This window comes from Eublepharis macularius, chromosome 3 (genome assembly GCF_028583425.1).
Source record: "Eublepharis macularius isolate TG4126 chromosome 3, MPM_Emac_v1.0, whole genome shotgun sequence".
Taxonomy (NCBI): domain Eukaryota; kingdom Metazoa; phylum Chordata; class Lepidosauria; order Squamata; family Eublepharidae; genus Eublepharis; species Eublepharis macularius.
Window position 1 is genome coordinate 180,464,888 of NC_072792.1, and position 26,713 is coordinate 180,491,600.

Below are 26,713 nucleotides of genomic sequence, written 5' to 3' on the forward strand. Positions count from 1 at the left end.
CCTCCCGAACTGCAATTTTAAAAACGAAAAATCTAACAGTTGACATCACCTGAGAAGCATTTGGTAAAGCTAATGGGACTGAGCTTGCTCCAGTATTTTGTGGGTAACGTCATTGCCGTGGCAGAGCCATTTATTACCATCACTCAATATTTTGAGTGGAGGGTTAAGGGAGGTCTGGAGAAGAATTCCCTGGACTGCAGCTGTTACGTTAAAACTATTAGCTACAGATACTAGGCAATCATCCTTAAGAGCCACCATTATCACAAATACAAAAAGGATGCCTTTTGGCACAGCCCATCTCCGTTAATAGTTCACTTCTCTAAGCTGGTCATTTTTGGCGGATTTTTGGATAGGCACTTCACACTCACACCCTCATTTCATTTCAGAGCCCCGTGATGTTATGGGGCTAATCTCGACCTGCTCAGCATCACGGGACAGCTTCGATATTTGAAAAGGCCTTAATGAGTCTCTGCAGGCTTCTGGGGTCAGTCAGATGTTAACTGTTAAAGTAAAGCTAAAAGGATCGAAGTGCTGTAAAAATATTACATATTATTATTATTATCATCATCATCATCATCATCATCATCATCCCTCCCCTTCAGATACAAGAGCTTGCTCTTCCGGGTTCTCAGGCCTAAACATCTTTATATTGCTAAATGCGGTGATTTATGAACTTCTCTTTGTACTCAGAGAGATCAATCTCATATGTACCAATATGTTAGCGACTGGTTTTTTTAATACATGCCTGTATAGTCACCTGCCTTTAATCCAGGCTATTTTTTAAGCTTAAGGAACCGATTGATTTTTAACTGCTCCCACCTGTTTCTAATCTGACTTGAAAACATGTGGTTTAGATCCTGATTTTTCTCTAATCAGGCCTTTTGCCTGTATTTCAAACTGAACTGAAGAAACCCAAGCAGGGAGCTGCAAATCTATCCCCTCCCCGCCCCCCAATACGGTTGGAGAAAGATGGCTGAAAACGTAATGTTTCCAGGTACATCTTGAAAAGAAAGTTTCTTGCCAGCTGAAAGCTCTGGGCATTCAAGGGAAGGATTAAATTCCAATTCAACGGTGAGAGCTGCCAGGTGAAAATGCTTAGCATGAGCTGGTGCCTCGTCCACCTGAGAAATGGGCATTGTGAACACTCAAATGCAAATTTCTGCATCCTTTCAGGGCCAGCGACATCCACTGGCTTTCAAGCCAAAAAGGAGCAGGCTGATAGGCTAGTTGCCACTTTCATCTGCTGCCCCAAATTTCCTGGTAGATTGATGCAGTGCTTGCTTGCTGATGCTTACTTTGGAAAGTCCGGGTGGGATAGTGCTTGTTTATTTATTTTATTTATTTATTTATAGTCTGCCTTTCTCAGTTAGTGTGAGATTAGCATAGTCACTGTCAAGGACATTTCCATAAACAATGCCACAGGGTGAATAAACACAAGTTTACAAAGACACAGCATTAGCAAGGGTCCGATACAGGGTTGAAGAAATGCTGAAACAGAACGTAAGCAATTCTAGGACTGACGTTATGACAACACAGAACTACTCAGCATGGTCATACTTAAAGCTGCAGGTAGCACATAGGAGCACATACTTAAAGCAACAGACCGAACGTAAGGCAACACAGTGGTGAAATCTATGGTCCCTAACTCATTAGTGAAGCATCTGAGACCCCCTCCCTACAATACAGCCCTCCTATCTGACTAAAAAGCCTCTTTGAATAATTCAGTTTAGGACTTGGTAGGCCCAGACTTAAATCCCAACCTTGACAACTTATCACACAGGGCTGTTGTAAGAGTGAAATGGGAGAGGGGAGATGACACCGGCCTACCTAGAAAGGCTGTTTTACAGATCAGGGGTCGGGTTGAGTGAAGCCTGGCTGTTCTTCAAACAACCTCGACATCAGAGGTAGCCTACAGGATGTCCTTCTGGTCCTGAGAGATCAGCAGTGGGGCTGGGTGTTCAGGACCTCCAGCCTCTTAATTGTTGCCACACAGCCAAGGTGCTCAGCCCACCTCTCCTTGTCTACATGGAAACCTAAGCTGGCTGCAGGCCGTCTATCATATGATACTAATGTACTGCAGGAGGGAAGCACTCTGCAATCATTCGGGCTGAACGGCTTACCATTGGCAAAAGTCAATCTTTTTGCTTGCTATCAAGAGAATACAGATTTTTGCATGAATTAAAACTGCTCTTCAAAGTACTTATTCTTAAACAAAACACAGTACTATTAGCAAAGACTTCTGAATCACCTTTCAATTTTTTTTAAAAAAATGTTTACACACAAAACATTTACAATAATGTACACACTCGAATTGTAACAATTATGAAGTGGTTGAATTCTGGGGCCTCAGCCAATTGACCTAATTACCCATGAAGCCTGGGAAAGCACTGGCCCATTTCAAGTTTACAAGAGAGCGGATATAGCTGAGATACCTAATCCTTGGAAGGTCACAAAGGTTAAAGCTACTTAAGTACCACATTTAAACTCACTTGAAAATTGCTGTAGTTCCTGATTAGTTGTCCTGATACAGTGAGTGATTGCTCAGATTATGGAAGAATTTTACAAACTAGGGTTAAGCAGGCCACAGACATTATTTCTGGCTTGATATATTATATATGCCCTTTAGCTGGTTCAGCCGAGGCATGCCGTTTTACTCCCATGAGACTTCATAACTACTGTGAGTCACTAAAGCACATTATTATTTTAGCCTTTTTTTGAAATGAAAGACTTGAGTTTCCAGGGCACCTTCAAAAGCGATACGAGTAAATGGAATCCACTTGTGCAAAGAAGAATTTCCACAGGTATGATACAGAGTTGTGGCATGCCATACAGCCCCCCAGCAACACAATGGGTGGGGAAGGAAGATAACAAACAGTCATGTTGCCAGAACCATGCCAAGGGGTGTGTCAGTTCCCAAACCGTGAATACTCAGCCAGACATTCATGCCACCATTAACAGATTACAAAATCTATCCTTTCTCCAATACAGAAATTACATTTTGTATTAGAAAATACTGCACTGGATCCTGCCAACTTCTCCTCGGGGAGCAAGAGGGTGGAGTAATCATTTTGGCTTGATTCCCCTCCTCTCTGCAGCTCTGTCCATTTCCCTCCTCTTTACAGCCCCATCTCACATGGCATTTTGTTCATATCAGAATACAATCTCCAGTACAGCTATCACAGGGGTCAAAAGGGACCCCCACCCTTAAGTCTTGTGCCAGCAAAACAGCTATTAGGATCCAACCCTATGTATGGAACACTAAAGAGAGGTGTCTACGGAAATTAGCATTGAAGAGCCAGTATGGGGGTTATAGCATTGGACTAGCCTAGAGAGACCCAGGGCTGAAGCCCCCCTCATCAGTCAAGAGACCATGTTATTCTCGCTCATCATAGCCTACCTCACAGGGCTGATGTGTGTGTTATGTGCCATCAAGTCGCCTCTGACCTATGGCAACTCTATGAATGAAAGACCTCCAAAAGACCTCTGGTGTTTGGGGGGGGGGGCAATCAGTGGGAGGGCTTCTAGTGTCCCTTCCCCACTGGCAGACCTCCTGATGACACATGTTTTTTTGGCAACTGTGTGACACAGAGCGTTGGACTGGATGGGCCATTGGCCTGATCCAACATCGCTTCTCTCATGTTCTTATGTTAAAATGTCCTATCATTAACAGACTTGCTCAGATCCTGCAAACTGGAGGACGTGGTTTCTTTGGGGTTTTCCTCTTTTCCTACTGCCTTCCACTTTTCTTTTCCAGAGAATCTTGTCTTCTCATGATGTGACCAAAGTACGATAGCCTTAGTCTTGTCATTTTAGAAATGAACAGACAACAAAAAGAAGTCCACAGATGTGGGAGGCTCACAGACCAAAAAAGTTGTGTTAAAAGAGGACGCTTCACTCAGGGAACCAAGTAATGCAAATTTGTATTTTCAGGTTGAGATTAGGGGTGTGCAAAGGCACACTGTTTCGTTATTCTTGTTTCGGGTTTACCCGAAACAAGAATCTGTTTCGGATACAGGCAAAAGCCGAAACGGCTAGCCGTTTCGGCTTTCGGGTTTGTTTCTGCTTGTTTCGGCTTTCTTTTGGCTTTTTCAATGGGAAAATGCCTCCGTCTTCCCGGACGCCTGGGGGAGGCATTTTCCCACCGAATCATCCCAAAATTGGTGGGGACCTTCCTCTAACCGCTCTCTAACAACCCCCCAAGTTTCAGACCGATTGGACTTTGGGGGCCATGTTATGGCCCCCCAAACCAGGTCCCCCTATCCTCGCATAAGAAAGGGAAGGGTGAGCATATTGTTAGCTTGCTGCTACTCATCTTCTTCTTCATTATTTCCTATGGGGAAAAATGAAGAGGCAGGCTTCCTTTGCCAGGGGCCCTCAGGGACCCTTCTCCCACCCTTCCTCCCACCCCCCACCAAGGCACAGCCTGCTCCCACTTGGGGGGGCATTTCATGGCCTCCCCAAGTAGGTGCTCTTTTCTCTACTACTTACAGCTGGGGGAGGCTTGTCTTGCCAGGGGTGGCATTTTGCATGCAAAATGCCCCCCAACCCTCAGGGCCCTTTTCCCACCTCTACTCCCACCCCCCACCAAGGCTCAGCCTGCTCCCACTTGGGGGGGCATTTCTTGGCCTCCCCAAGTAGGTGCTCTCAGCCCCCAAAGTCCACCTCCTACAGCCCCACACAAACCCAATTCCCCCCCAGCTGCCACACACAGACCGAAATCCCCACATTAGCCCCTCACAGACCCAAATCCACCCCCAGCAGCCCCACACCCATAACCCCAGGAACAGGCTGGCAAAGGCCAGCCCTCTCCCTTTGTTCCCTATGCTGGGAACTTCTAAACTCTCTTTCCCTGGGCAATTCTGCACAGCCCAGTGGTGCCACAATGGTGGGCACACTTCTGAGTGCCAGCTGGTCACCTGAACCACAGACACCCTCCCTCAAATTCCCCCACCACCTACAGAGATGCCCCATTGTTCCCTATGATGGGAACCAACTGCACAACAAAGAATAAAACACGAACAACACAAAATAAAGTTTTTTAAAAATTATTTTCTCCCTTTCAAAGTACAAGTAGGCAAAGCATTATGACACATTACACCAGCAGTCCCCCACACAGAAAAATAACACAACTCACTTAACATCAGAGAATCACAAAGCACAATTCCTGTCAAAAACACTTTATTTCTTGAACAGCTTTAGGTTACACAGCAGGGGGGCACACCAAAGGGCATGGCAGCAGTATCTTACACAAAAATAACACAACTCACTTAACATCAGAGAATCACAAAAACACAATTCCTGTCAAAAACACTTTATTTCTTGAACAGCTTTAGGTTACACAGTAGGAGGGCACAACAGGACATGATAGCAGTGTACTACACAAAATAATACAACCCACTTCACCGTTTTTGACAGCAATTGTGTTTGGGTGATTCTCTGATGTGAAGTGAGTTGTGTTATTTTTGTGTAAGATACTGCTGCCATGCCCTTTGGTGTGCCCTCCTGCTGTGTAACCTAAAGCTGTTCAAGAAATAAAGTGTTTTTGACAGGAATTGTGTTTTTGTGATTCTCTGATGTTAAGTGAGTTGTGTTATTTTTCTGAGGTGGAATGGTGGAATGCCCTTTGGTGTGCTCCCCTGCTGTGTAACCTAAAGCTGTTCAAGAAATAAAGTGTTTTTGACAGGAATTGTGCTTTTGTGATTCTCTGATGTTAAGTGAGTTGTGTTATTTGTCTGTGTGGGGGACTGCTGGTGTAATGTGTCATAATGCTTTGCCTACTTGTACTTTGAAAGGGAGAAAATAATTTTTAAAAAACTTTATTTTGTGTTGTTCGTGTTTTATTCTTTGTTGTGCAGTTGGTTCCCATCATAGGGAACAACGGGGCTGGCTGGCCAGCCATCTCTGTAGGTGGTGGGGGAATTTGAGGGAGGGTGTCTGTGGTTCAGGTGGTCTTTCACAGGGACCAGCTGGCACTCAGAAGTGTGCCCACCATTGTGGCACTCCTGGGCTGTGCAGAATTGCCCAGGGAAAGAGAGTTTAGAAGTTCCCAGCGTAGGGAACAAAGGGAGAGGGCTGGCCTTTGCCAGCCTGTTCCTGGGGTTATGGGTGTGGGGCTGCTGGGGGTGGATTTGGGTCTGTGAGAGGCTAATGTGGGGATTTCGGTCTGTGTGTGGCAGCTGGGGGGGGAATTGGGTTTGTGTGGGGCTGTAGGAGGTGGACTTTGGGGGCTGAGAGCACCTACTTGGGGAGGCCAAGAAATGCCCCCCAAGTGGGAGCAGGCTGAGCCTTGATGGGGGGTGGGAGTAGAGGTGGGAAAAGGGCCCTGAGGGTTGGGGGGCATTTTGCATGCAAAATGCCACCCCTGGCAAGACAAGCCTCCCCCAGCTGTAAGTAGTAGAGAAAAGAGCACCTACTTGGGGAGGCCATGAAATGGCCCCCCCAAGTGGGAGCAGGCTGTGCCTTGGTGGGGGGTGGGAGGAAAGGTGGGAGAAGGGCCCCTGAGGGTTGGGGGGCATTTTGCATGCAAAATGCCACCCCTGGCAAGACAAGCCTCCCCCAGCTGTAAGTAGTAGAGAAAAGAGCACCTACTTGGGGAGGCCATGAAATGCCCCCCCCAAGTGGGAGCAGGCTGTGCCTTGGTGGGGGGTGGGAGGAAGGGTGGGAGAAGGGCCCCAGAGGGTTGGGGGGCATTTTGCATGCAAAATGCCACCCCTGGCAAAGGAAGCCTGCCTCTTCATTTTTCCCCATAGGAAATAATGAAGAAGAAGATGAGCAGCAGCAAGCTAACAATATGCTCACTCTTCCCTTTCTTATGCGAGGATAGGGGGACCTGGTTTGGGGGGCCATAACATGGCCCCCCAAAGTCCAATCGGTCTGAAACTTGGGGGGTTGTTAGAGAGGGGTTAGAGGAAGGTCCCCACCAATTTTGGGATGATTCAGTGGGAAAATGCCTCCCCCAGGCGTCCGGGAAGACGGAGGCATTTTCCCATTGAAAAACCAGAAACAACCCGAAACGTTTCGGGTTATTTTCTTTTGATTAACCCGAAACGTTTCGGGTTTCCCAAAACGTTTCGGATAACCTGAAACAACCCGAAACAAGTTTGTTTCGGGTTTCTTTCGGGTTTCAGAAACCCGAATTGCACACCCCTAGTTGAGATCCTCACATTTGACAAGGCAGTGCCCAGCCTGAGAAAGCACAGCATGAGAAGGCGTAAACTGAACATATAAAGAATGTCTGTCCTGCCCTGACTAGGGAACAAATTTAATGCTACTAAAACAGAGCACGAGAGAATCTGAGTTATCTGCGTCTTATTCACTTGCACGTGTCATGATGTAGCTCTGTCCAACATTGCTCCAGTGTACACAACTCTCCGTTTAATCTGCTTATCCCAGGCAGCTCAGCACTATAAAGCTACATTTCATGTCAGACCTAGGAAGAGGAACCACTGCTGTCTGTTTTAAGACGCACACAAATAATTTGGATTAACTGGTATCATTCCGCTAGAAGAACAGAATTCTTGTTACTTTGCAGATCAAATGATGTTCTGGACCTTGTAACGCCCGCCCCACAGATTACTCTGCAAGGACCGCGGAGCAGCAGCCCGCCAGGGCTTTCTGGACTTGACACTATACCAGGTATTCTAAGATGGGTCAAGATCATGAACCTGCATCAATACACCTAGCAGGGCCCAACTGCTGACAAGCCAAAACCTCCATCAGCACATCAGACTTTAATACAAGCCTGGTGAGGTTTGGGCGATGGGGGGGGGGGGCTTTTCCAGGACCATTTTAACACCCCAGCAAATCCCTAAAGGGGGACTTCTAAGCAATTACGGGTCCAGTTAGACTGTACAGAGAGCACGTGGCAAAAGCACCTCTCTGCTCTCTCGCTCTCTCTCTTTTTAAAGTTGACAGACATATAAAACAGAACACACAGCGAGACTGCTGGGTGTTACCTGCTCTTCAGTCCAAACCCAGACTAATAAAATTATTACATGCAAGAGTCGGTGACACAGTTATGAAAGCTGTGTGGACTGAAGCCATGTTGAACTGGGGTGTGTGTGTGTGTGTGTGTGTGTGTGTGTGCATATTATGCTTCTGTTTCTCTGAGCAGTGCCAGAGAAGGTATAAATTCTTTATAATTTGCTGGCTTTCTAGGACAATAAAGCAGATGAAAGAGGGGGAAAAAGATTGGTGAGAGTGACAGAGATGATGTTAACATCACTCTGCTTACGTAAATTTGATGACTGATTGTCAGTACAGTAGTCATGTAGTGGTTAGATTGTTGAACTAGGAGACCAGGTTTGAATCCTCACGTGCTGGGTGACCTTGGGACAGTTATATGCTCTCAGCCTGAACAGGGAGACCTTTTTCATTACATGGTGACAGCAGCAAGAGTGCTATACGCAGTGAGATGGAAAGCAGATGTGTGCCCTGAGGTGCTAGAATGGATAGATAAGATCTATGAATATGCACCAATGGCCAAATTAACTACTTATGTACATAATAGACCAATAGCTGAATTTGGGGGAAGGATTTCCTTGACTACTTAGGCCAGAACTAAGATTAATTAAGGTTACTCAGTGTAAAGATAAGAGGATGAAACACAGGGAAATGACTATTCAAAATAGTTGATATTGAAGTTTGTGTAAGTATAAGCAACCAAGGAGAGGGGAGGAGCGCTATTGCACAATTAGTTTTTGTTATTAAAAATTTTTGACTGTTTTTTATCAGTCTAATCCAATTTCAAATGTAGTTTAAGTTGTAAACTAATCTTAAATCACTGTTTGTATAAGTTTCTTTTCATGCACTTTCTATTGTCATATCTTATCTTTTCTTTTCAAATAAAATTTCTATAGATGGTTGTTGTGGGTTTTCCGGGCTGTATTGCCGTGGTCTTGGCATTGTAGTTCCTGACGTTTCGCCAGCAGCTGTGGCTGGCATCTTCAGAGGTGTAGCACCAGAAGACAGAGATCTCTCAGTGTCACAGTGTGGAAAAGATGTTGGCAGGTCATTTGTATCTACTCAGGAGGGGTGGGGTTGAGCTGAGTCATCCTGTAAGAGTTTCCCAGGGTGTGGAATGCTAATGGCGAGAGGCTTCACTATATCCTGAGGAGGTTCTTTTGCATATGGATTGGTGCTTGATGTGCTAATCTTCTCCGCAGGGCTATTGTCGGGTGTAGAGTGTTTTGTTAGCCTGGTGTTTTTCAGAACTGGAAACCATGCTCTGTTCATTCTTAAGAACCTCCTCAGGATACAGTGAAGCCTCCCGCCATTAGCATTCCACACCCTGGGAAACTCTTACAGGATGACTCAGCTCAACCCCACCCCTCCTGAGTAGATATAAATCACCTGCCAACACCTTTTCCACACTGTGACACTGAGAGATCTCTGTCTTTTGGTGCTACACCTCTGAAGATGCCAGCCACAGCTGCTGGCAAAACATCAGGAACTACTACAATGCCAAGACCACGGCAATACAGCCCGGAAAACCCACAACAACCATCATTCTCCGGCCGTGAAAGCCTTCGACAAAATTTCTATACTTTAAAAATGCTCTCAACCTAGCCTACCTCACAGGGTCGTTGTGAGAAAAAACAGACAAAGAAAAGAACGTAAGCTGCTTTGAGTCACCAGTGTAAATGAAGTAAATAAATAAAATAGATTCCACTGGAAAAGGACACATTCACGAGATCATGTCTTGCTACGCGATGGCGGATTTTGAACTACAGGAGTTCCACAGAACGTCATTGGAATGCCAGTTTGCAGATGAGAAACAAACCCCAATTTACTGACATGCTCAAATTCAGATGCCACAACAAGCCGCGGCTAGACCGGTGACTTCTTTGAAAACGTTCAGTCTCAGCTCCGCGTAGAGGGGAGGAGGGAAGAGACCAAGCTGGAAAACGCCAGACTCGTTCTCATAATGAACAAACCAGAGTTTGTCGAGGACATCTGGATGCAGCCCTGGAGCCCTCTGCTTTGGTCACATCGCACAGCTGTAATTTCAGTCAGGGGGGCACCGATATAAAAGGATGCAGCAAGAATCGGTAGTTATTCTCAGATTCGACCCAATCTTCTGGCCTCTATCCTATAGGGCAGCACACACTACTTTGTATAACCTTTGCTGCAATCGCACATGAATAGAAGAATTACCTTCAGCAGTGATCATCTGAGATTAACCCTGGAAGAGATTAACCCTGGACCACTACACCTGAAGCTGCCTTATACTGAATCAAACCATCAGTCCATCAAGGTCAGTACAGCCTGGCTCTCCAAAGTCACAGCCAGAGGTCTTTCACATCACCTACTGCGTGGTCCTTTGGAGACTCTGGGGATCAAACCTAAGACCGTCTGCGTGCCAAGCAGAGGCTTTTTCACTGAGCCAAAGCCCCTCCCCTACACATTACACCGTAAAGCTGTAATTACTCAACATCATTACCATACTTATAAGAATGGCAAGCATGAGAAGGTGATTCCTTAGGATTTTTGCTTGCACCGATTTCCAGCCTTGTGCATGTTAACAGTTTACAAAATCAGCTTTGTAAACTATTGAAAACCAGGTCTGAGTTGAGGAAAAAAAATACCACCTATCAACTAGCAGCAGGGGCATATTCTTAAGTAAATTTTCTGAATTTTATGAGGAGCTGTTAAAAGGAAATACAGCAGAAATGGGTTTGTAAAGCACTCGATGAAAAAGCCGCCTCCTCCTCCCGAGGCAAACACAAGCCTATGCACACAGAGAGAGACGGAGCAATTTATGAAAGCACTTAGTCTTGTTATATTTCATCAACAAGCATGCAGCATAAAAAGGGAAGTCAGGCTTGCTGTTAACTTTATCACGAATCACCCATTAAGGTATCCTAAAAACTTCAGCACAAGATCCAAGTAGGCTGTAAGCTGGCCAGTAGCAGGCAGTAATTCATACTATATTTCATATTTGTAGTTGTGGAGATTTGCAAGCGACAGACCCCGACTGCAGTCTCTTGCGAGCTTTATTAACCAATTCCAGCCTGGCAGGTGGCCTGCAAATATTTCGTTTCCAGGCCATCACCGATTCCTCCGTACCACCCAAACAATGGCTACCCCAGATCCAAATCGGTAAAGCCTCAGAGTCTCTCGCTATGTTGCCCAAAGTATTGCTCACCAGTCTGGCCTTGTCGTCCTGCTATGGACATTACGCCATGCAACATGGGCGGTATTCAACACAAAAGGTGGGTGGAGCCAGCCAGCCAGTTCTTTTGATGATGGCCAGCCATTCCATGGAGCAATGACATCTCACTCTAGCACGGGTGATGCCTGGTACCCACGGGTGGGGTTACAGGCATCAAAAGTGGGACCCAGCAATGAACAGCCCAGATTGGCAGCCCGGCTGAGATTTTTCAAGCCAACTTACGGATATCGTTTGGTTTTTTTGCAATTGACAAAACTGGACATGAAACATCGCACACATTTCCCGACATCCTCTGGACGTGTGGAGATGGTCGTACTGGGGCACAGGATTTGGCAGGAAGCGCAGCTCTCCCTCCTGAGGTTTCCCTTGGAAAGCCCACAGCACGGGTTGCTTTCATATTCAGGACTTAACGGAGGAGCCCCATATTTAAAACACAAGGAAGGGCTGTTCCATAAGTGAAGTTGGCTACACAGTCTTGCATGTTAACCAGATGATTAGGTGGCTTAGGCTTAAGCATCTGACTTGGCAGCCTTTCAGTTAAAGGGGAATCCCACTGTCTTTATTTATTTATTTTTTTTATTTTTTCAATTTATATACCGCCCATCCCCAGGGGCTCTGGGCGGTGAACAGTTAAAATCGATAAAAACAAAAAGTAAAATCAATATACAAATAATAAAACAAATTAACAAGGTGCAGTGGTGGGGAGAACCTTCCCCACCCCAAAGGTGGGAGGCCGATATGGCACCGCCCCCTTCAATCACCAAACGCCTGGCGGAACAGCTCTGTCTTACAGGCCCGGCGGAACAATAATATGTCCCGCTGCGCCCGGGTTTCCATTGACAGAGCGTTCCACCAGGCTGGGGCCAGGACTGAAAAGGCCCTGGCCCTGGTTGAAGCTTTAGGGAGGCTGCCAACATACATTTTGTTTAACATCTATGTGTATAGCAAAATGATACTTGATCAGCTCAGTGAAATTAAAATACTTTACGTACTATTTGAATCGGGAGGCAATAATACAGGCAAATCAGTCTGTGGGATGTGCGAGAAGGCATTGTTTTTTAAAAAAAAATAAAGAAAACTGTTTTGCTTCCTACAGGGTCTCCTGCAGATGCCACGCTGCACATGGGTGAAATTGGCAGTGGTCTGTACATGAGCTTTCTGTGTGGTGGCCCCTACCCTGTGGAATGGCCTGCCTGAGGAGGTCAGGAAAGCCCCCACTCTTCTGGCCTTCTGCAAACGATGCAAAACCAAATTATTCAAAAAGGCTTTTTACTCAGATAAGAGGGGCTGTATTGTAGGGAGGGGGTCTCAGATGCTTCGCTAACGAGTTAGAGAGACCATAGACTTCACCACCATGTTGCCTCATGTACTATCTGTTGCTTTAAGTATGTGCTCCTATGAGCTACCTGTGCTTCATGTGGTCTAATGTCAGTTCTAGAACTGCTTATGCTCTGTTTCAGTTGGGGCAAAAATGTATTAGCACCAAGTGCTACTGCGCTGGCTGCATCACAGGGTGTTTCATTCAATCACACAGCAAAGCCACTTCCTTAAACTGTGATTGTATGATGGAATTGGATACAGCACAATACAGCCAACTAAGCCGCAAGTGGTGGCTACCACCCTGCAGCCCCAACGCCTGATGGGAGCCAAAGGAAAAGAAGACTCCCCTCGCAACTTGGGAGTGTGTTTATGCAGTCATCAATTCACGTGTAAAAAATGTACACACACACACCCTCCCCTCCCCACACACAAAGAGTTAACGTTCCCTTACTCTCTTTCCTTCTCGGTCAGTTTGTCGTTGATGTTATCTTTGATTGCAGACCTGGAGCCCTTGTGGATTATTGGATACCTGAGCGGCACTTGCAAGAAGAAGGAAATCATGGAGACCAAGTGAGCTGTGTAGCCCAACGCAACAGCAATGCTTCCATCATCCTTCGCTGTAAAGGAAGAGAACACAGAGCTGGGCATAACGTCCCAAGGGCAGGTCACTCGCATGTTCCTGATCAGCTTCTTTCCTTACTCTAAAATCTCGCCAGCTCTCACTCCAAAAGCTTTATTTGTGTGACAATTAAGAATACATTTTTTAAATCTATTAAAAACAGAACAAACTTGGGTAGTCAGCTGATAAAGAGCCGAATTCTGTATCCTCCCCGTTTCTTGATCCTATGCCGAAGATGGCTTCCCGTAACCATTTCTGAGGCCATACTTTTCCCCTGCTGCCCACTTAACCTTCACCCTGCCAGGCCATTTTCCTCACCTCCTGCCACACATTTGCACTACTTCAGTGGGAGTCTCATGAATACATGAAGCTGCCTTCTGCTGAATAAACTATGGGCCCATCAAAGTCAGTCTTGTCTTCTTGGACTGGCAGAGCATTCTCCGGGCTCAGGGAGAAGACTTTCACACTGTCTACGACCAGATCCTTTTAGCTGGAGATGTCGGGGATTGAACTTTGGACCTTCTGTGTGTCGTGCGGATGCTCTACCACTGACCTACCCCACTCTCAGATCATGCCTACTGTCTACTCTTGGCTATCACTCAAGCACACAAACTCAGTTTCTCGGCTCAGAGACTGTCATAAATTTTCTCATCCTCCATGCATTTTTATGTACAATTTTTAGAAAAAGAAAATATAAATGCATGGAAAAGGAGATTTGGTCACGTCCCCAGCATCCACAACTCGTACCAAGCTTTTGGTACAAGGAGACAAGACATACTAACTGGGGGGGGGGGAACTACTCACTTTATACAAAATTTTACTGTAAGAACTAGAGAGAATAATGTATCAATCAAACATGTGTTTTATTATCTCACGTTCTGACTTAACCCCATCCTCTCCAACTCAAATTTAATTTTCCACAACTTGCTCTAACATCCAAGAAACCAGATGAAAGGCACTCTCCCAAAGCAATCTGGCTATTCCGTTTTTCCCATTCACATTTTAAGCTGTCCTGCATAGCAGCTAGTCTAATTCTATGTGACAAGTGTGGTAAGAACGGTAATCATTTTATTGGCACTGTCAAACAGTGACAGTCTAAGAAATGAGCTGTTAAAAGGCCTTTGGAATCGACTGACAAGAAGAGCAAGTGGGACAGGATTATAGAACAGGGGAACAGTTACTTGCTTCTCTGCAAGAATTCTGATCAGTAGACTGGTTGATTCCAGCAATCGAAGCACTACATTTGCCTGCACTCACTCCTCCTCTCAGGGCCAGTTCATACAAACAAACGTATCCTATGAAAACGGTAACATCACACAACAATAAACAGTAAATCTTAATGCCTGAGCACAGACCTAGCAACGGAGCGGGCTACTGAACCTTAACTAAAATTGTTCTGGGGCCAAATCTTGTCCAATGGTCACACCACTTTATCAAGGGATCACCTTAGCAACAGATTTCAGTGCGCCCCAATGGCTGAGATGCAGAGATCAGGAGAGACATATTAAAAGATCATCTAAGCAATGGCCAAACTTTCTCAGGGCTCTGTTTCTCATTGACCACAAAATCCTGAAGCAAGATCTGAGTCCAGTAACACCTTAAATGCCAACAAGATTTCTAGGGTATAAGCTTTTGAGAGTCAAAGATCCCATTGTCCAATATCTGACCAAAGGAGCTTTGACTCTCAAAAGCTTATACCCTGGAAATCTTGTTGGCATTTAAGGGAGTGCTGGACTCAAATCCTGCTCTTTTACTGCAATCCAACACAGCTACCCACCTGAAATTACAAAATACTAAAGCTCTTTGCCCATCCAATATCTGAATTCAAAAAGACATTGGATGCCTTGAGCGCCACAGTCAACTGAGAATTTGGTAGATGATCCACCCGATTAGTTGCGGAAAGCAAAGATGCTGGAGCAGAAATTTTACAGTATGTGCGATCTTTTCTTTTAGGCCACCACTGACTATTAGTCATACACAGGCAACTGGGCTGGTAAAAAAAAAAAAGTTGCAGACGAGTAACTGATAGTCTTGCAAAGATGGCCTAGAGTGCAATGAAGCGTAAACTGATTTACTACCTGAACAGTTTTCATGGAAACTGAAAATACATCACGAAATTGTTGGGGAACTTTTGTTCATAATACGCCTTCTCAGAAAGCATCTGCATTTATTCCAGCATCCGGGTTACTCCATGAGCGTGTTTACCCAGGGCAAAGGAACACCAATGAGAACAGGTAAACACACCCAATTACCTTGAAAGTCTTCAGAATTGGGCAACTTCACTCCACAGATAAAATAATCCTTTTGATCATTCTGTGGATTTAATAATAGAAAGCAAAATTGGATCAGAGCCTCTTCGGAATCAAAAGCGAAGCTGTAAACAACAGGATCAAAAATGCAACGGCTAAGGAAAGCAGACGGGCTTCTGAATGTGTATCATGAAAACACAGGGGGAAGATGACGGGGTGGGCCACATTTTACTGTCTATTTCCCTGATTTGGCAGCAGACATGCACCCCTGGCAATCTCCCAGCTGCTGTCATTAGTTTTTTTGATTTAAGGAGAACTGTGGCAGTTTGAAAATTACTGAAATATAACAAAAGAAGAGGGAAGTGACTTTACCGAGGGGAGGAGAGTTAAATGAGAAATTCTAAGCAAATATTTTATTTGACTACTATATATAGTATTAAGTAATAGAGGTGTTATTGTAAGAATTATAAGGATCGAAACTAACTAATTTTATTTCTGGCAGATAATTGTATAATGGAGAAATTATATAACTAAAATAGAATGAATATAAGACAGAAGGAAGTAAAGAGTAACATATAGAGTACAAGTTAAATTGATTGACTTATAGTGAATGTATACAATGCTTATAGAAGTACTTAAAGTTATGGAGAATAAGGGACAAATTGTTTGTCCCATATTGATGAGACAAGAATGAATAAGATAGAATATAGAGTACAAAAATTAGACAAATGATTGTTATTATTAAAGAATATATGCCAGGAATGTAATATTTAGTTGATAAGTTAAGTGGGAAAGGGAATAGAGATAGCACTGTGTTATAATAGAGAAGCTTAGAAGAGAGTGAAAAGTATATGTTTAATAGAATAAAATAAGTTTGAAATGAGTAGGGGGGAAAATGGATAAGGGGTTGGAAAACTGTTGGAAGTCAACAAAGGGGGGGAAGGGAGGGGGTTAGAATTGGAATATTTAAAGGAAATTGATTGTAATGGATATTATAGTGATTTCTAATCCAATAAAAAAAATTTTTTTAAAAAAAAGTTTTCTTGATTTAAACGTACAAGATTTAAACGTACATCACACCCTATGTCAAAAGGTATTCTGCAGAGAAGGCTAGCATATCTGTTTATGAGGGTACAAGTAAAGCTCAGTTCCTGCTCTTGTTTCCTCAGAATGAATTTCACAGGAGGAGTCTCGGACTTTAAAGGGACAAGACTGCCCTGTGGTCAGATGCTGGCAGCACCAAAGCCTGCTTGTGGCAGAAGGTGGGACTAGAGACACCTTCGGCAGGTTCAGAAAGGCAGTTACTACACTCTTCACCAATGGGGCCGTTCCAGCACAAGAGAAACGGGTATTATTCCAGCTACTCAGAACAAAATGTGTGAAATTGCTTTATACCGAGTCCGACCTTCAGTCCATTGGGAAGAGAATGGCCTACTCTGACCCGGGTTGGCTCTCCAAGGCCTCAACTAGAGGATTGATTTTTAAAATTGTATTTATTTAGGATATTTCTATGCCGCCTCTTTAGAGTCTTGCTCAAGGCAGCTTTCCTGGGTCTGCTACTGCGGATAGTTAGAAACATCAGGGATTTAGTGTGAAGCGAAATCACACACAGATGCATGCGCACACATAAACAGAGCAAGTTAAGGGAGTCGGAAACTTACCAAATCTATTGGGTAGATATAGGAAAGCTCTGAGAGTAATTGCCGACATCTGATGGTCAGCTGCGCATTGGTCTTCAAGAACTGCTCTCTTCATAGGGAGAAAGACGAAAAAGTCAAGTTGCCTGAAACAATGGCTAAGACCCCTTTGTTCCCAGAAGTCTCCTTTATGAAAGCAGCAATTTAAATTCTTTTTAACAACATCAGCGATATTAGAATATAATGCAGCATACAAATGGCTAAAAAGGAGAAGCCAATGCCTTGCAAATGATGGTGGAACCACGATGGGAGGGTAATGGTAGCAGTCTGTCTATGCTTCCATAAAAACTCCATGACTAGTTGGTGGGTTAGATCAAGATGGGTAGCCGTGCCTGTCTGTCTATAGCAGTAGAAAAGATCAAGAGTCCAGTAGCACCTATAAGACTAATAACATTTGTGGTAGGGTATGAGGTTTCGTGAGTCACAGCTCACTTCTTCAGATACAGCTAGTATGCGTGTCTATCTGTCCTTATATCTTGGGAGAGTGGAGTGATTTTAGATGCCAAATGACAATAGCAGGTAAATGACAAAAGCTGGTGAATAACAATAGAAGGTGTGGTTTGATAGGTGGGGTACGTAGAGGGGTGGCGGGTATGGAGAAATCAGCGCTGGTAATGAGACGTAGATCCAGAGGAGTTAGCCGTGTTAGTCTGTAGCAGCAAAATCAAAGAGTCCAGTAGCACCTTTAAGACTAACCAACTTTATTGTAGCATAAGCTTTCGAGAAAGAGAACTGTGATTCTCAAAAGCTTATGCTACAATAAAGTTGGTTAGTCTTAAAGGTGCTACTGGACTCCTTTTGGTAATGAGACAGGAAGCCTAGGTCTTGATTCAGTCCAGGTAGATGCATAGGTGCTACTGGACTGTGGCTCTTTTCTAGTTGATGGGGTGTCAGCTGCAAACACACCGTTTGCAGCTGACACCCCAAACAAGCAATGCGCTACCTCACATACTGAACACATCCTGAATTAGACCTTTGGTCCATCATGGTCAGTGTTCTCTACTTAGACTGGCAGTAGCTCTCCAGGGTCTTAGCAGAGGTCTTTCACTTTGCCTACGACCTGATTTCCTTAACTTGAGATGCTAGGAATTGAACCTGGGATCTTCTGCAGATGTTTTGCCACTGAGTCATGGCCCTGCCCTAACCTTTGCTAGAATACTCTTGTTCACACCTACATTTTCTCACAGGAAAACGAGGCCGGGGGAGAGCCAGCTGGTGGCAGTGATGACTGGAGGACATTTGTAGGTTAGGTGCATGGAGTTGGCACTCAGGAACATAATTTCTTGGGGGAGGATGCCCCCCCCCCAGGCTTAAAGAGCAGCAGTTGCTGTGTTGCATTTGCACAGAACTTGTTAGCGAATCCGAAGGTGGGGAAGAATTGACGGACAAAGGAAGGAATAAAGCGCGCTCCATTCACCATTAATCATTCGTTCCCACTCAGTACCAAGGACTGGACACAGAGATGGATTACCATTACTAGTGCCAAGCTAGCACCAGTCTTTAACTTGTATGTATTGTCTGAAAAAGTAAGAGAATCCCTTGCTTAGACTACTCTTCGCCATCTTCATGATGGCTGGGAAACAAAAGGGCAGAACTCTTCTCACCTCTTAGCAGTGCACTCTTTCCTCAGCTCCTGCAGGGGTTCTTTATCCGTTCGGAGCTTCTGATATTCTTGTTCAAACGCATTTCCTACCAAGGACATTTTAAAGACCACGTTAGGGATTCCATCCAAGTTTCAGCACTGACTGCGGGCCTCAATCCCAGCCCTATTCTCAGGAGGAGGCAACATTACAGACAACGAATGTAGACCACACCTTTTTTTGGAGTCAAATGCATTGCAACCTTTTCTGTTCCCCCTGTTTCAAGGACAGTTGGTGGAAGGGAGATCAGCTGGGGACTAGGGGTGTGCAAGCCAAAAATTTTCGGCTATAGCCGAAAGTAGAAAGCCGAAAGAAGATTCTCTATCGTTAAAGCCGAAAGCCGAAACAAGAATCTCTTTCGGCTTTCGGCTTTCGGGATTCTTTCGGCATTATTTCGGCATTCTTTCGGCTTTTTTCTATGGGAAAATGCCTCCGTCTTCCAGGACGCCTGGAGGAGGCATTTTCCCACCGAATAAGCCCAAAATTGGTGGGGACCTTCCTCTACCCCTTCTCTAACAACCACCCAAGTTTCAGACAGATTGGACTTTGGGGGGCCATGTTATGGCCCCCCAAAGCAGGTCCCCCCATCCTCCCATAAGAAAGCGAAGGAGCAGCATATTGTTAGCATGCTGCTGCTGATCTTTCTTCATTATTTCCTATGGGGAAAAAATGAAGAGGCAGGCTTCCTTTGCCAGGGGTGGCATTTTGCATGCAAAATGCCCCCCAGCCCTCAGGGGCCCTTCTCCCACCCCTCCTCCCACCCCCCACCAAGGCTCAGCCTGCTCCCACTTGGGGGGGCCATTTCATGGCCTCCCCAAGTAGGTGCTCTAATCTCTACCACTGACAGCTGGGGGAGGCTTGTGTTGCCAGGGGTGGCATTTTGCATGCAAAATGCCCCCCAACCCTCTGGGGCCCTTCTCCCACCCCTCCTCCCACCCCCCACCAAGGCTCAGCCTGCTCCCACTTGGGGGGGGCATTTCATGGCCTCCCCAAGTAGGTGCTCTGCTCTCATCTCTACCACTGACAGCTGGGGGAGGCTTGTGTTGCCAGGGGTGGCATTGTGCATGCAAAATGCCCCCCAGCCCTCTGGGGCCCTTCTCCCACCCTTCCTCCCACCCCCCACCAAGGCTCAGACTGCTCCCACTTGGGGGGGCATTTCATGGCCTCCCCAAGTAGGTCCTCTCAGCCCCTAAAGTCCACCCCTTACAGCCCCACACAAACCCAATTCCCCCCCAGCTGCCACACACAGACCCAAATCCCCACATTAGCCCCTCACAGACCCAAATCCACCCCCACCTGCCCCACACCCATAACCCCAGGAACAGGCTGGCAAAGGCCAGCCCTCTCCCTTTGTTCCCTATGCTGGGAACTTCTAAACTCTCTTTCCCTGGGCAATTCTGCACAGCCCAGGGGTGCCACAATGGTGGGCACACTTCTGAGTGCCAGCTGGTCCCTGTGAAAGAGCACCTGAACCACAGACACCCTCCCTCAAATTCCCCCACCACCTACAGAGATGGCTGGCCAGCCAGCCCCATTGTTCCCTATGATGGGAACCAACTGCACAACAAAGAATAAAACAAGAACAACACAAAATAAAGTTTTAAAAAAATTATTTTCTCCCTTCCAAAGTACAAGGAGGCAAAGCATTATGACACATTACACCAGCAGTCCCCCACACAGAAAAATTAAAACAAAACTCACTTAACATCAGAGAATCACAAAGCACAATTCCTGTCAAAAACACTTTATTTCTTGAACAGCTTTAGGTTACACAGCAGGGGGGAACACCAAAGGGCATGGCAGCACTATCTTACACAAAAATAACACAACTCACTTAACATCAGAGAATCACAAAAACACAATTCCTGGCAAAAACACTTTATTTCTTGAACAGCTTTAGGTTACACAGCAGGGGGGAACACCAAAGGGCATGGCAGCACTATCTTACACAAAAATAACACAACTCACTTAACATCAGAGAATCACAAAAACACAATTCCTGGCAAAAACACTTTATTTCTTGAACAGCTTTAGGTTACACAGTAGGAGGGCACAACAGGGCATGATAGCAATGTACTACAAAAAATAATACAACCCACTTCACCGTTTTTGACAGCAATTGTGTTTGTGTGATTCTCTGATGTGAAGTGAGTTGTGTTATTTTTGTGTAGTACACTGCTTTCCTGCTCTGTGGTGCCTTCCTACTGTGTAACCTAAAGCAGTTACAGAAATAAAGTGCTTTTGACAGCAATTTTTTGGGGTGATTCTTTAATGTGAAGTGAGTTGTGTTATTTTTGTGTAAGATAGTGCTGCCATGCCCTTTGGTGTTCCCCCCTGCTGTGTAACCTAAAGCTGTTCAAGAAATAAAGTGTTTTTGACAGGAATCGTGTTTTGTGATTCTCTGATGTTAAGTGAGTTTTGTTTTAATTTTTCTGTGTGGGGGACTGCTGGTGTAATGTGTCATAATGCTTTGCCTTCTTGTACTTTGGAAGGGAGAATATAATTTTTTTAAAACTTTATTTTGTGTTGTTCTTGTTTTATTCTTTGTTGTGCAGTTGGTTCCCATCATAGGGAACAATGGGGCTGGCTGGCCAGCCATCTCTGTAGGTGGTGGGGGAATTTGAGGGAGGGTGTCTGTGGTTCAGGTGCTCTTTCACAGGGACCAGCTGGCACTCAGAAGTGTGCCCACCATTGTGGCACCCCTGGGCTGTGCAGAATTGCCCAGGGAAAGAGAGTTTAGAAGTTCCCAGCATAGGGAACAAAGGGAGAGGGCTGGCCTTTGCCAGCCTGTTCCTGGGGTTATGGGTGTGGGGCAGGTGGGGGTGGATTTGGGTCTGTGAGGGGCTAATGTGGGGATTTGGGTCTGTGTGTGGCAGCTGGGGGGAATTGGGTTTGTGTGGGGCTGTAAGGGGTGGACTTTAGGGGCTGAGAGGACCTACTTGGGGAGGCCATGAAATGCCCCCCCCAAGTGGGAGCAGTCTGAGCCTTGGTGGGGGGTGGGAGGAAGGGTGGGAGAAGGGCCCCAGAGGGCTGGGGGGCATTTTGCATGCAAAATGCCACCCCTGGCAACACAAGCCTCCCCCAGCTGTCAGTGGTAGAGATGAGAGCAGAGCACCTACTTGGGGAGGCCATGAAATGCCCCCCCCAAGTGGGAGCAGGCTGAGCCTTGGTGGGGGGTGGGAGGAGGGGTGGGAGAAGGGCCCCAGAGGGTTGGGGGGCATTTTGCATGCAAAATGCCACCCCTGGCAACACAAGCCTCCCCCAGCTGTCAGTGGTAGAGATTAGAGCACCTACTTGGGGAGGCCATGAAATGGCCCCCCCAAGTGGGAGCAGGCTGAGCCTTGGTGGGGGGTGGGAGGAGGGGTGGGAGAAGGGCCCCTGAGGGCTGGGGGGCATTTTGCATGCAAAATGCCACCCCTGGCAAAGGAAGCCTGCCTCTTCATTTTTTCCCCATAGGAAATAATGAAGAAAGATCAGCAGCAGCATGCTAACAATATGCTGCTCCTTCGCTTTCTTATGGGAGGATGGGGGGACCTGCTTTGGGGGGCCATAACATGGCCCCCCAAAGTCCAATCTGTCTGAAACTTGGGTGGTTGTTAGAGAAGGGGTAGAGGAAGGTCCCCACCAATTTTGGGCTTATTCGGTGGGAAAATGCCTCCTCCAGGCGTCCTGGAAGACGGAGGCATTTTCCCATAGAAAAGCCGAAAGAAAGCCGAAAGAATCCCGAAACGTTTCGGCTTTTTTCTTTCGGCTACCCGAAACGTTTCGGCATTCCCCGAAACGTTTCGGCATTCCCCGAAAGAAGCCGAAACACTTTTGTTTCGGCATTCTTTCGGCATTCTGAATGCCGAAACGCACATCCCTACTGGGGACTTACATGGACTCAGGGCTGAGCAAAGATTAGAATCTATGCCTCCCCAAGAAAACAGTGCGGCGGCAGCACTCCGAGGTCTCTGCATGTTGGACACATGAAGTTGCCCGTCCAGGTCAGTGCCGTCTACTCAGACTGGCGGCATGTCTCTAGGGTCTCCACTCTTTCACTTCACCTACTGTCTGGTTCTTTTAACTGGAGATGCCAGGGTTTGAACCTGGGGCCTTTTGCATGCCTAGCAGAAGCTCTGCCATTGAGCCACAGTTTCCCTCATTATTGCAGCAAGAGGAGTTATTGGACTTTTGCCTACTCCTTATTTCTTAAAGCCACAGGCAGCCCGGTAAGGATAAGACCTAGGTATCAGCCTTAAGACACTGACACTGATGTAAGATGCCTAGGATATTCAACCAGAAACTTTCTGAACCCCTGTGGCTTGCCAAAGGAGGCAGCCACTCTACTATGCTATGCTGCCACCACTACAGATGGTCAGAGGGGGTATTACAGCTACCAAATCAGCAAAGATGACAAGGAGCCAATAAGGTCTGAGCTAGTTCTGTGCGGCTTCCAATTCTGGCTCCATTCTTCTGTCCGAATAAGTTGTCGCTTAGGAATGGACAATGATGCTCTTAAATTTCTCACCCCTGCTTGCATAAAGACCACCATGGCCGATCACTGCTATGGGAAGATGACCGCCATTCAAACTCACCTCGTTCATACAGCGTGCTTTGTTTCTTATGCAATAAAGCCACCTCTCGGCCCAGAGCTTTCTTCTGTCTCTCCAGCTCATTCCGAAGCACCAAGATCTTCAACTGTAAACACTCGCTTTCTTTTTTCTAGCAATAGAAATGGAAAATATTAAAGAAGTTCCATTCGATAAATGCAATTCTGTTGTGCGCTAAATGCCGTAGTGTAACCTTAAATGCTTAGGGGTCACGCTTTGGGGACTGCAAAGAGGTCCTGGCAAATTTGTCATCTCACACAGCCCCCGTGCAAAAGCAGAGTCAACCCAACATTAAATATTCATTGGATTGGGAGAACTGTTGGTTCTTGCAGTGTTTTAGCCCCAGCCAATAATCCCATTACAGAATAATAAGGGAAAGTCCCCAGTGGAAGCCAGGGTCATACAGTTATGAAAAGACCATAATGTAAACTTCAGAAGAATGCACCAAACTGGGCCCGGGGACAAGTGCACTAGGTGCTAAAGCTGATACCCAGTTTCTATGCACCATTGGGGCAATCCCGCTGGACAAAGCTCAAGAGTTCCATTATAACTGTGCCTTCATTGCTAAAAAAAAATTGTTGAAATGTCTCTATAGTAACTGACTGGCCACTTTGCAAGACAGGATGCTGGACTGATCCAGCTGGGCTCTTGTGTTCTAACGTCTACATTTTCATTCAGTACAGCCCAAGCAGAGAACAGCATTTTTTAAAAAATCTGGTCACTGCATAAAGCAATCAATATACCCCTATGCTGTACAGGGGCATCATTTCAGGATACAATCCCATTCCAAGGTAACCGAAGACTGTGCCTCAACTTGGGAAGGCAGTCTGTATTATGAAGTGGGACACCTGAATTTTTCAAGTAGTAAATTTGCAGTCTTCGTGTCAATTATGTGTGCATTTGATTTATGGATGTGTTAAGAGAGGAGAAGTGTTGTTAGTATCCCATATCTAAGTTGTACATAAATCTCATGTAAAAAAACTTGAGCATTGCCTAATTAGAAGGCACTTAGCTCAGGGAAGACAATTAGTTCAGTGATGAAAAAGGTATACAATGGGGCAGCAACCCTCTGGCTAGAAAGACATCAGGTCAACAGCTGAATTTAAATTTAAAGTTGGTTTTACGGAGGATCTCTTTACAACAAAAATGAGCTTATTCTTCAGTCTTCCATTTCACATAAAACCCTTCCAACCTGCTGAAGAATCTCACTAATAAAACGTAGAGCTCAGAACAACGTAATGGAGAGAACTTGAGACGCAAAGAGATCATTATGTTATTACTGATATGAGGCACCAGGTACCTGCCAAGCTGTGCCAATATACTTTTCTAAATTAAGTCACTAGCTATAATGGTCCCTCTTTTAAACTAAGCTGAGCCCTCTGACATTAGCGGGTGCCAATAAATTGCTTTATTCCAAGCCCATAAAAAGCTCTGCTGACAATTAAAAAAACACGTCTCCCCTGTCTGAGAAGTCATGACATGCGTTTTACCCATCCTCAAAAGCCAGGCATGTCGGAGAGCTCAGCTGTTTCCCGCAGCCCAAACAGTGACAAGGTTCACCAAACTTTCCACTGGTAGCTCATTAATCCCAATCTGCAAGCGCTTGTTTTTCCTGGCAGCGGCTGTGGCTCATTTGCCACAGAGCCCCGTTGATGCTTTACAAGAACAGAGCACTCGGAGACCCTATTAATTCCGTTTCTCCCTCTCAGCAATTTAGGTTCAATCCGATACATCAAGATGTTAGACGTCCCAGATAAATATTTCCATTTCGTAATAAAAAAAAGGAGCCTGTGTAACATTCCAGAGGGAGTGACTGTTTAAGCCTTTGCATAAATCTGTAGGGATGCGAATGCGAATCTTACACAGAGACACCGTTCGATTTCATGTACGTGTGGAACAGCAAAATTCGAGTCCAGCAGCACCCTGAAGACACGCAAGATTTTCAGGGTATAATCTTTTGAGAGTCAAAGCTCTCTTTGTCTGGTGTCTTGTTGGTCTGGTCTTCAAGGTGCTACTGGACTCAAATCTCGCTGCTCCACTGCAGATCAACACGGCCACCCACCTGAAACATAGATGTGAATCGCCTTATTAAAGATCATACCTCTTTTGTACCATACAGAAACAGGTGGAAAGCAAGGGAAATCCTACTGGGTATTTTGCCTCTCCCAAAATTCCCTCCATGAATCAACCCCCCTCCTTTTGAAAAAGGGTGCTCTGAAATGCCCAGAAGGGCTTAAAGGCTTATATCTGAAAAACCTTCTTTTTTCCATGTTCTACCTCGCCCAAATCTTTTTCCTATTAATCTTTTCAGTAGGGATGTGCGTTTCGGCATTCAGAATGCCGAAAGAATGCCGAAACAAAAGTGTTTCGGCTTCTTTCGGGGAATGCCGAAACGTTTCGGGGAATGCCGAAACGTTTCGGGTAGCCGAAAGAAAAAAGCCGAAACGTTTCGGGATTCTTTCGGCTTTCTTTCGGCTTTTCTATGGGAAAATGCCTCCGTCTTCCAGGACGTCTGGAGGAGGCATTTTCCCACCGAATAAGCCCAAAATTGGTGGGGACCTTCCTCTAACCCTTCTCTAACAACCACCCAAGTTTCAGACAGATTGGACTTTGGGGGGCCATGTTATGGCCCCCCAAAGCAGGTCCCCCCATCCTCCCATAAGAAAGCGAAGGAGCAGCATATTGTTAGCATGCTGCTGCTGATCTTTCTTCATTATTTCCTATGGGGAAAAAATGAAGAGGCAGGCTTCCTTTGCCAGGGGTGGCATTTTGCATGCAAAATGCCCCCCAGCCCTCAGGGGCCCTTCTCCCACCCCTCCTCCCACCCCCCACCAAGGCTCAGCCTGCTCCCACTTGGGGGGGCCATTTCATGGCCTCCCCAAGTAGGTGCTCTAATCTCTACCACTGACAGCTGGGGGAGGCTTGTGTTGCCAGGGGTGGCATTTTGCATGCAAAATGCCCCCCAACCCTCTGGGGCCCTTCTCCCACCCCTCCTCCCACCCCCCACCAAGGCTCAGCCTGCTCCCACTTGGGGGGGCATTTCATGGCCTCCCCAAGTAGGTGCTCTGCTCTCATCTCTACCACTGACAGCTGGGGGAGGCTTGTGTTGCCAGGGGTGGCATTTTGCATGCAAAATGCCCCCCAGCCCTCTGGGGCCCTTCTCCCACCCTTCCTCCCACCCCCCACCAAGGCTCAGACTGCTCCCACTTGGGGGGGCCATTTCATGGCCTCCCCAAGTAGGTCCTCTCAGCCCCTAAAGTCCACCCCTTACAGCCCCACACAAACCCAATTCCCCCCCAGCTGCCACACACAGACCCAAATCCCCACATTAGCCCCTCACAGACCCAAATCCACCCCCACCTGCCCCACACCCATAACCCCAGGAACAGGCTGGCAAAGGCCAGCCCTCTCCCTTTGTTCCCT

At 46.1% G+C, this 26,713-nt stretch overlaps 1 protein-coding gene across 3 annotated transcripts in view; it reads right to left on the minus strand.

Moving 5' to 3' along the window:
- Positions 1-26,713, minus strand: part of UVRAG (UV radiation resistance associated) — a 128,426-nt gene that overhangs the window by 32,665 nt on the left and 69,048 nt on the right. For all 3 annotated transcript variants that reach the window (XM_054974802.1, XM_054974801.1, XM_054974803.1), the window contains 5 exons: positions 23,276-23,402; positions 18,663-18,747; positions 17,023-17,110; positions 15,365-15,425; positions 12,945-13,110 (listed from right to left, as the gene is read on the minus strand). In XM_054974802.1, the coding sequence (XP_054830777.1) occupies positions 12,945-13,110; positions 15,365-15,425; positions 17,023-17,110; positions 18,663-18,747; positions 23,276-23,402 (527 nt within the window). The remainder of the gene's footprint in view (positions 1-12,944; positions 13,111-15,364; positions 15,426-17,022; positions 17,111-18,662; positions 18,748-23,275; positions 23,403-26,713) is intronic.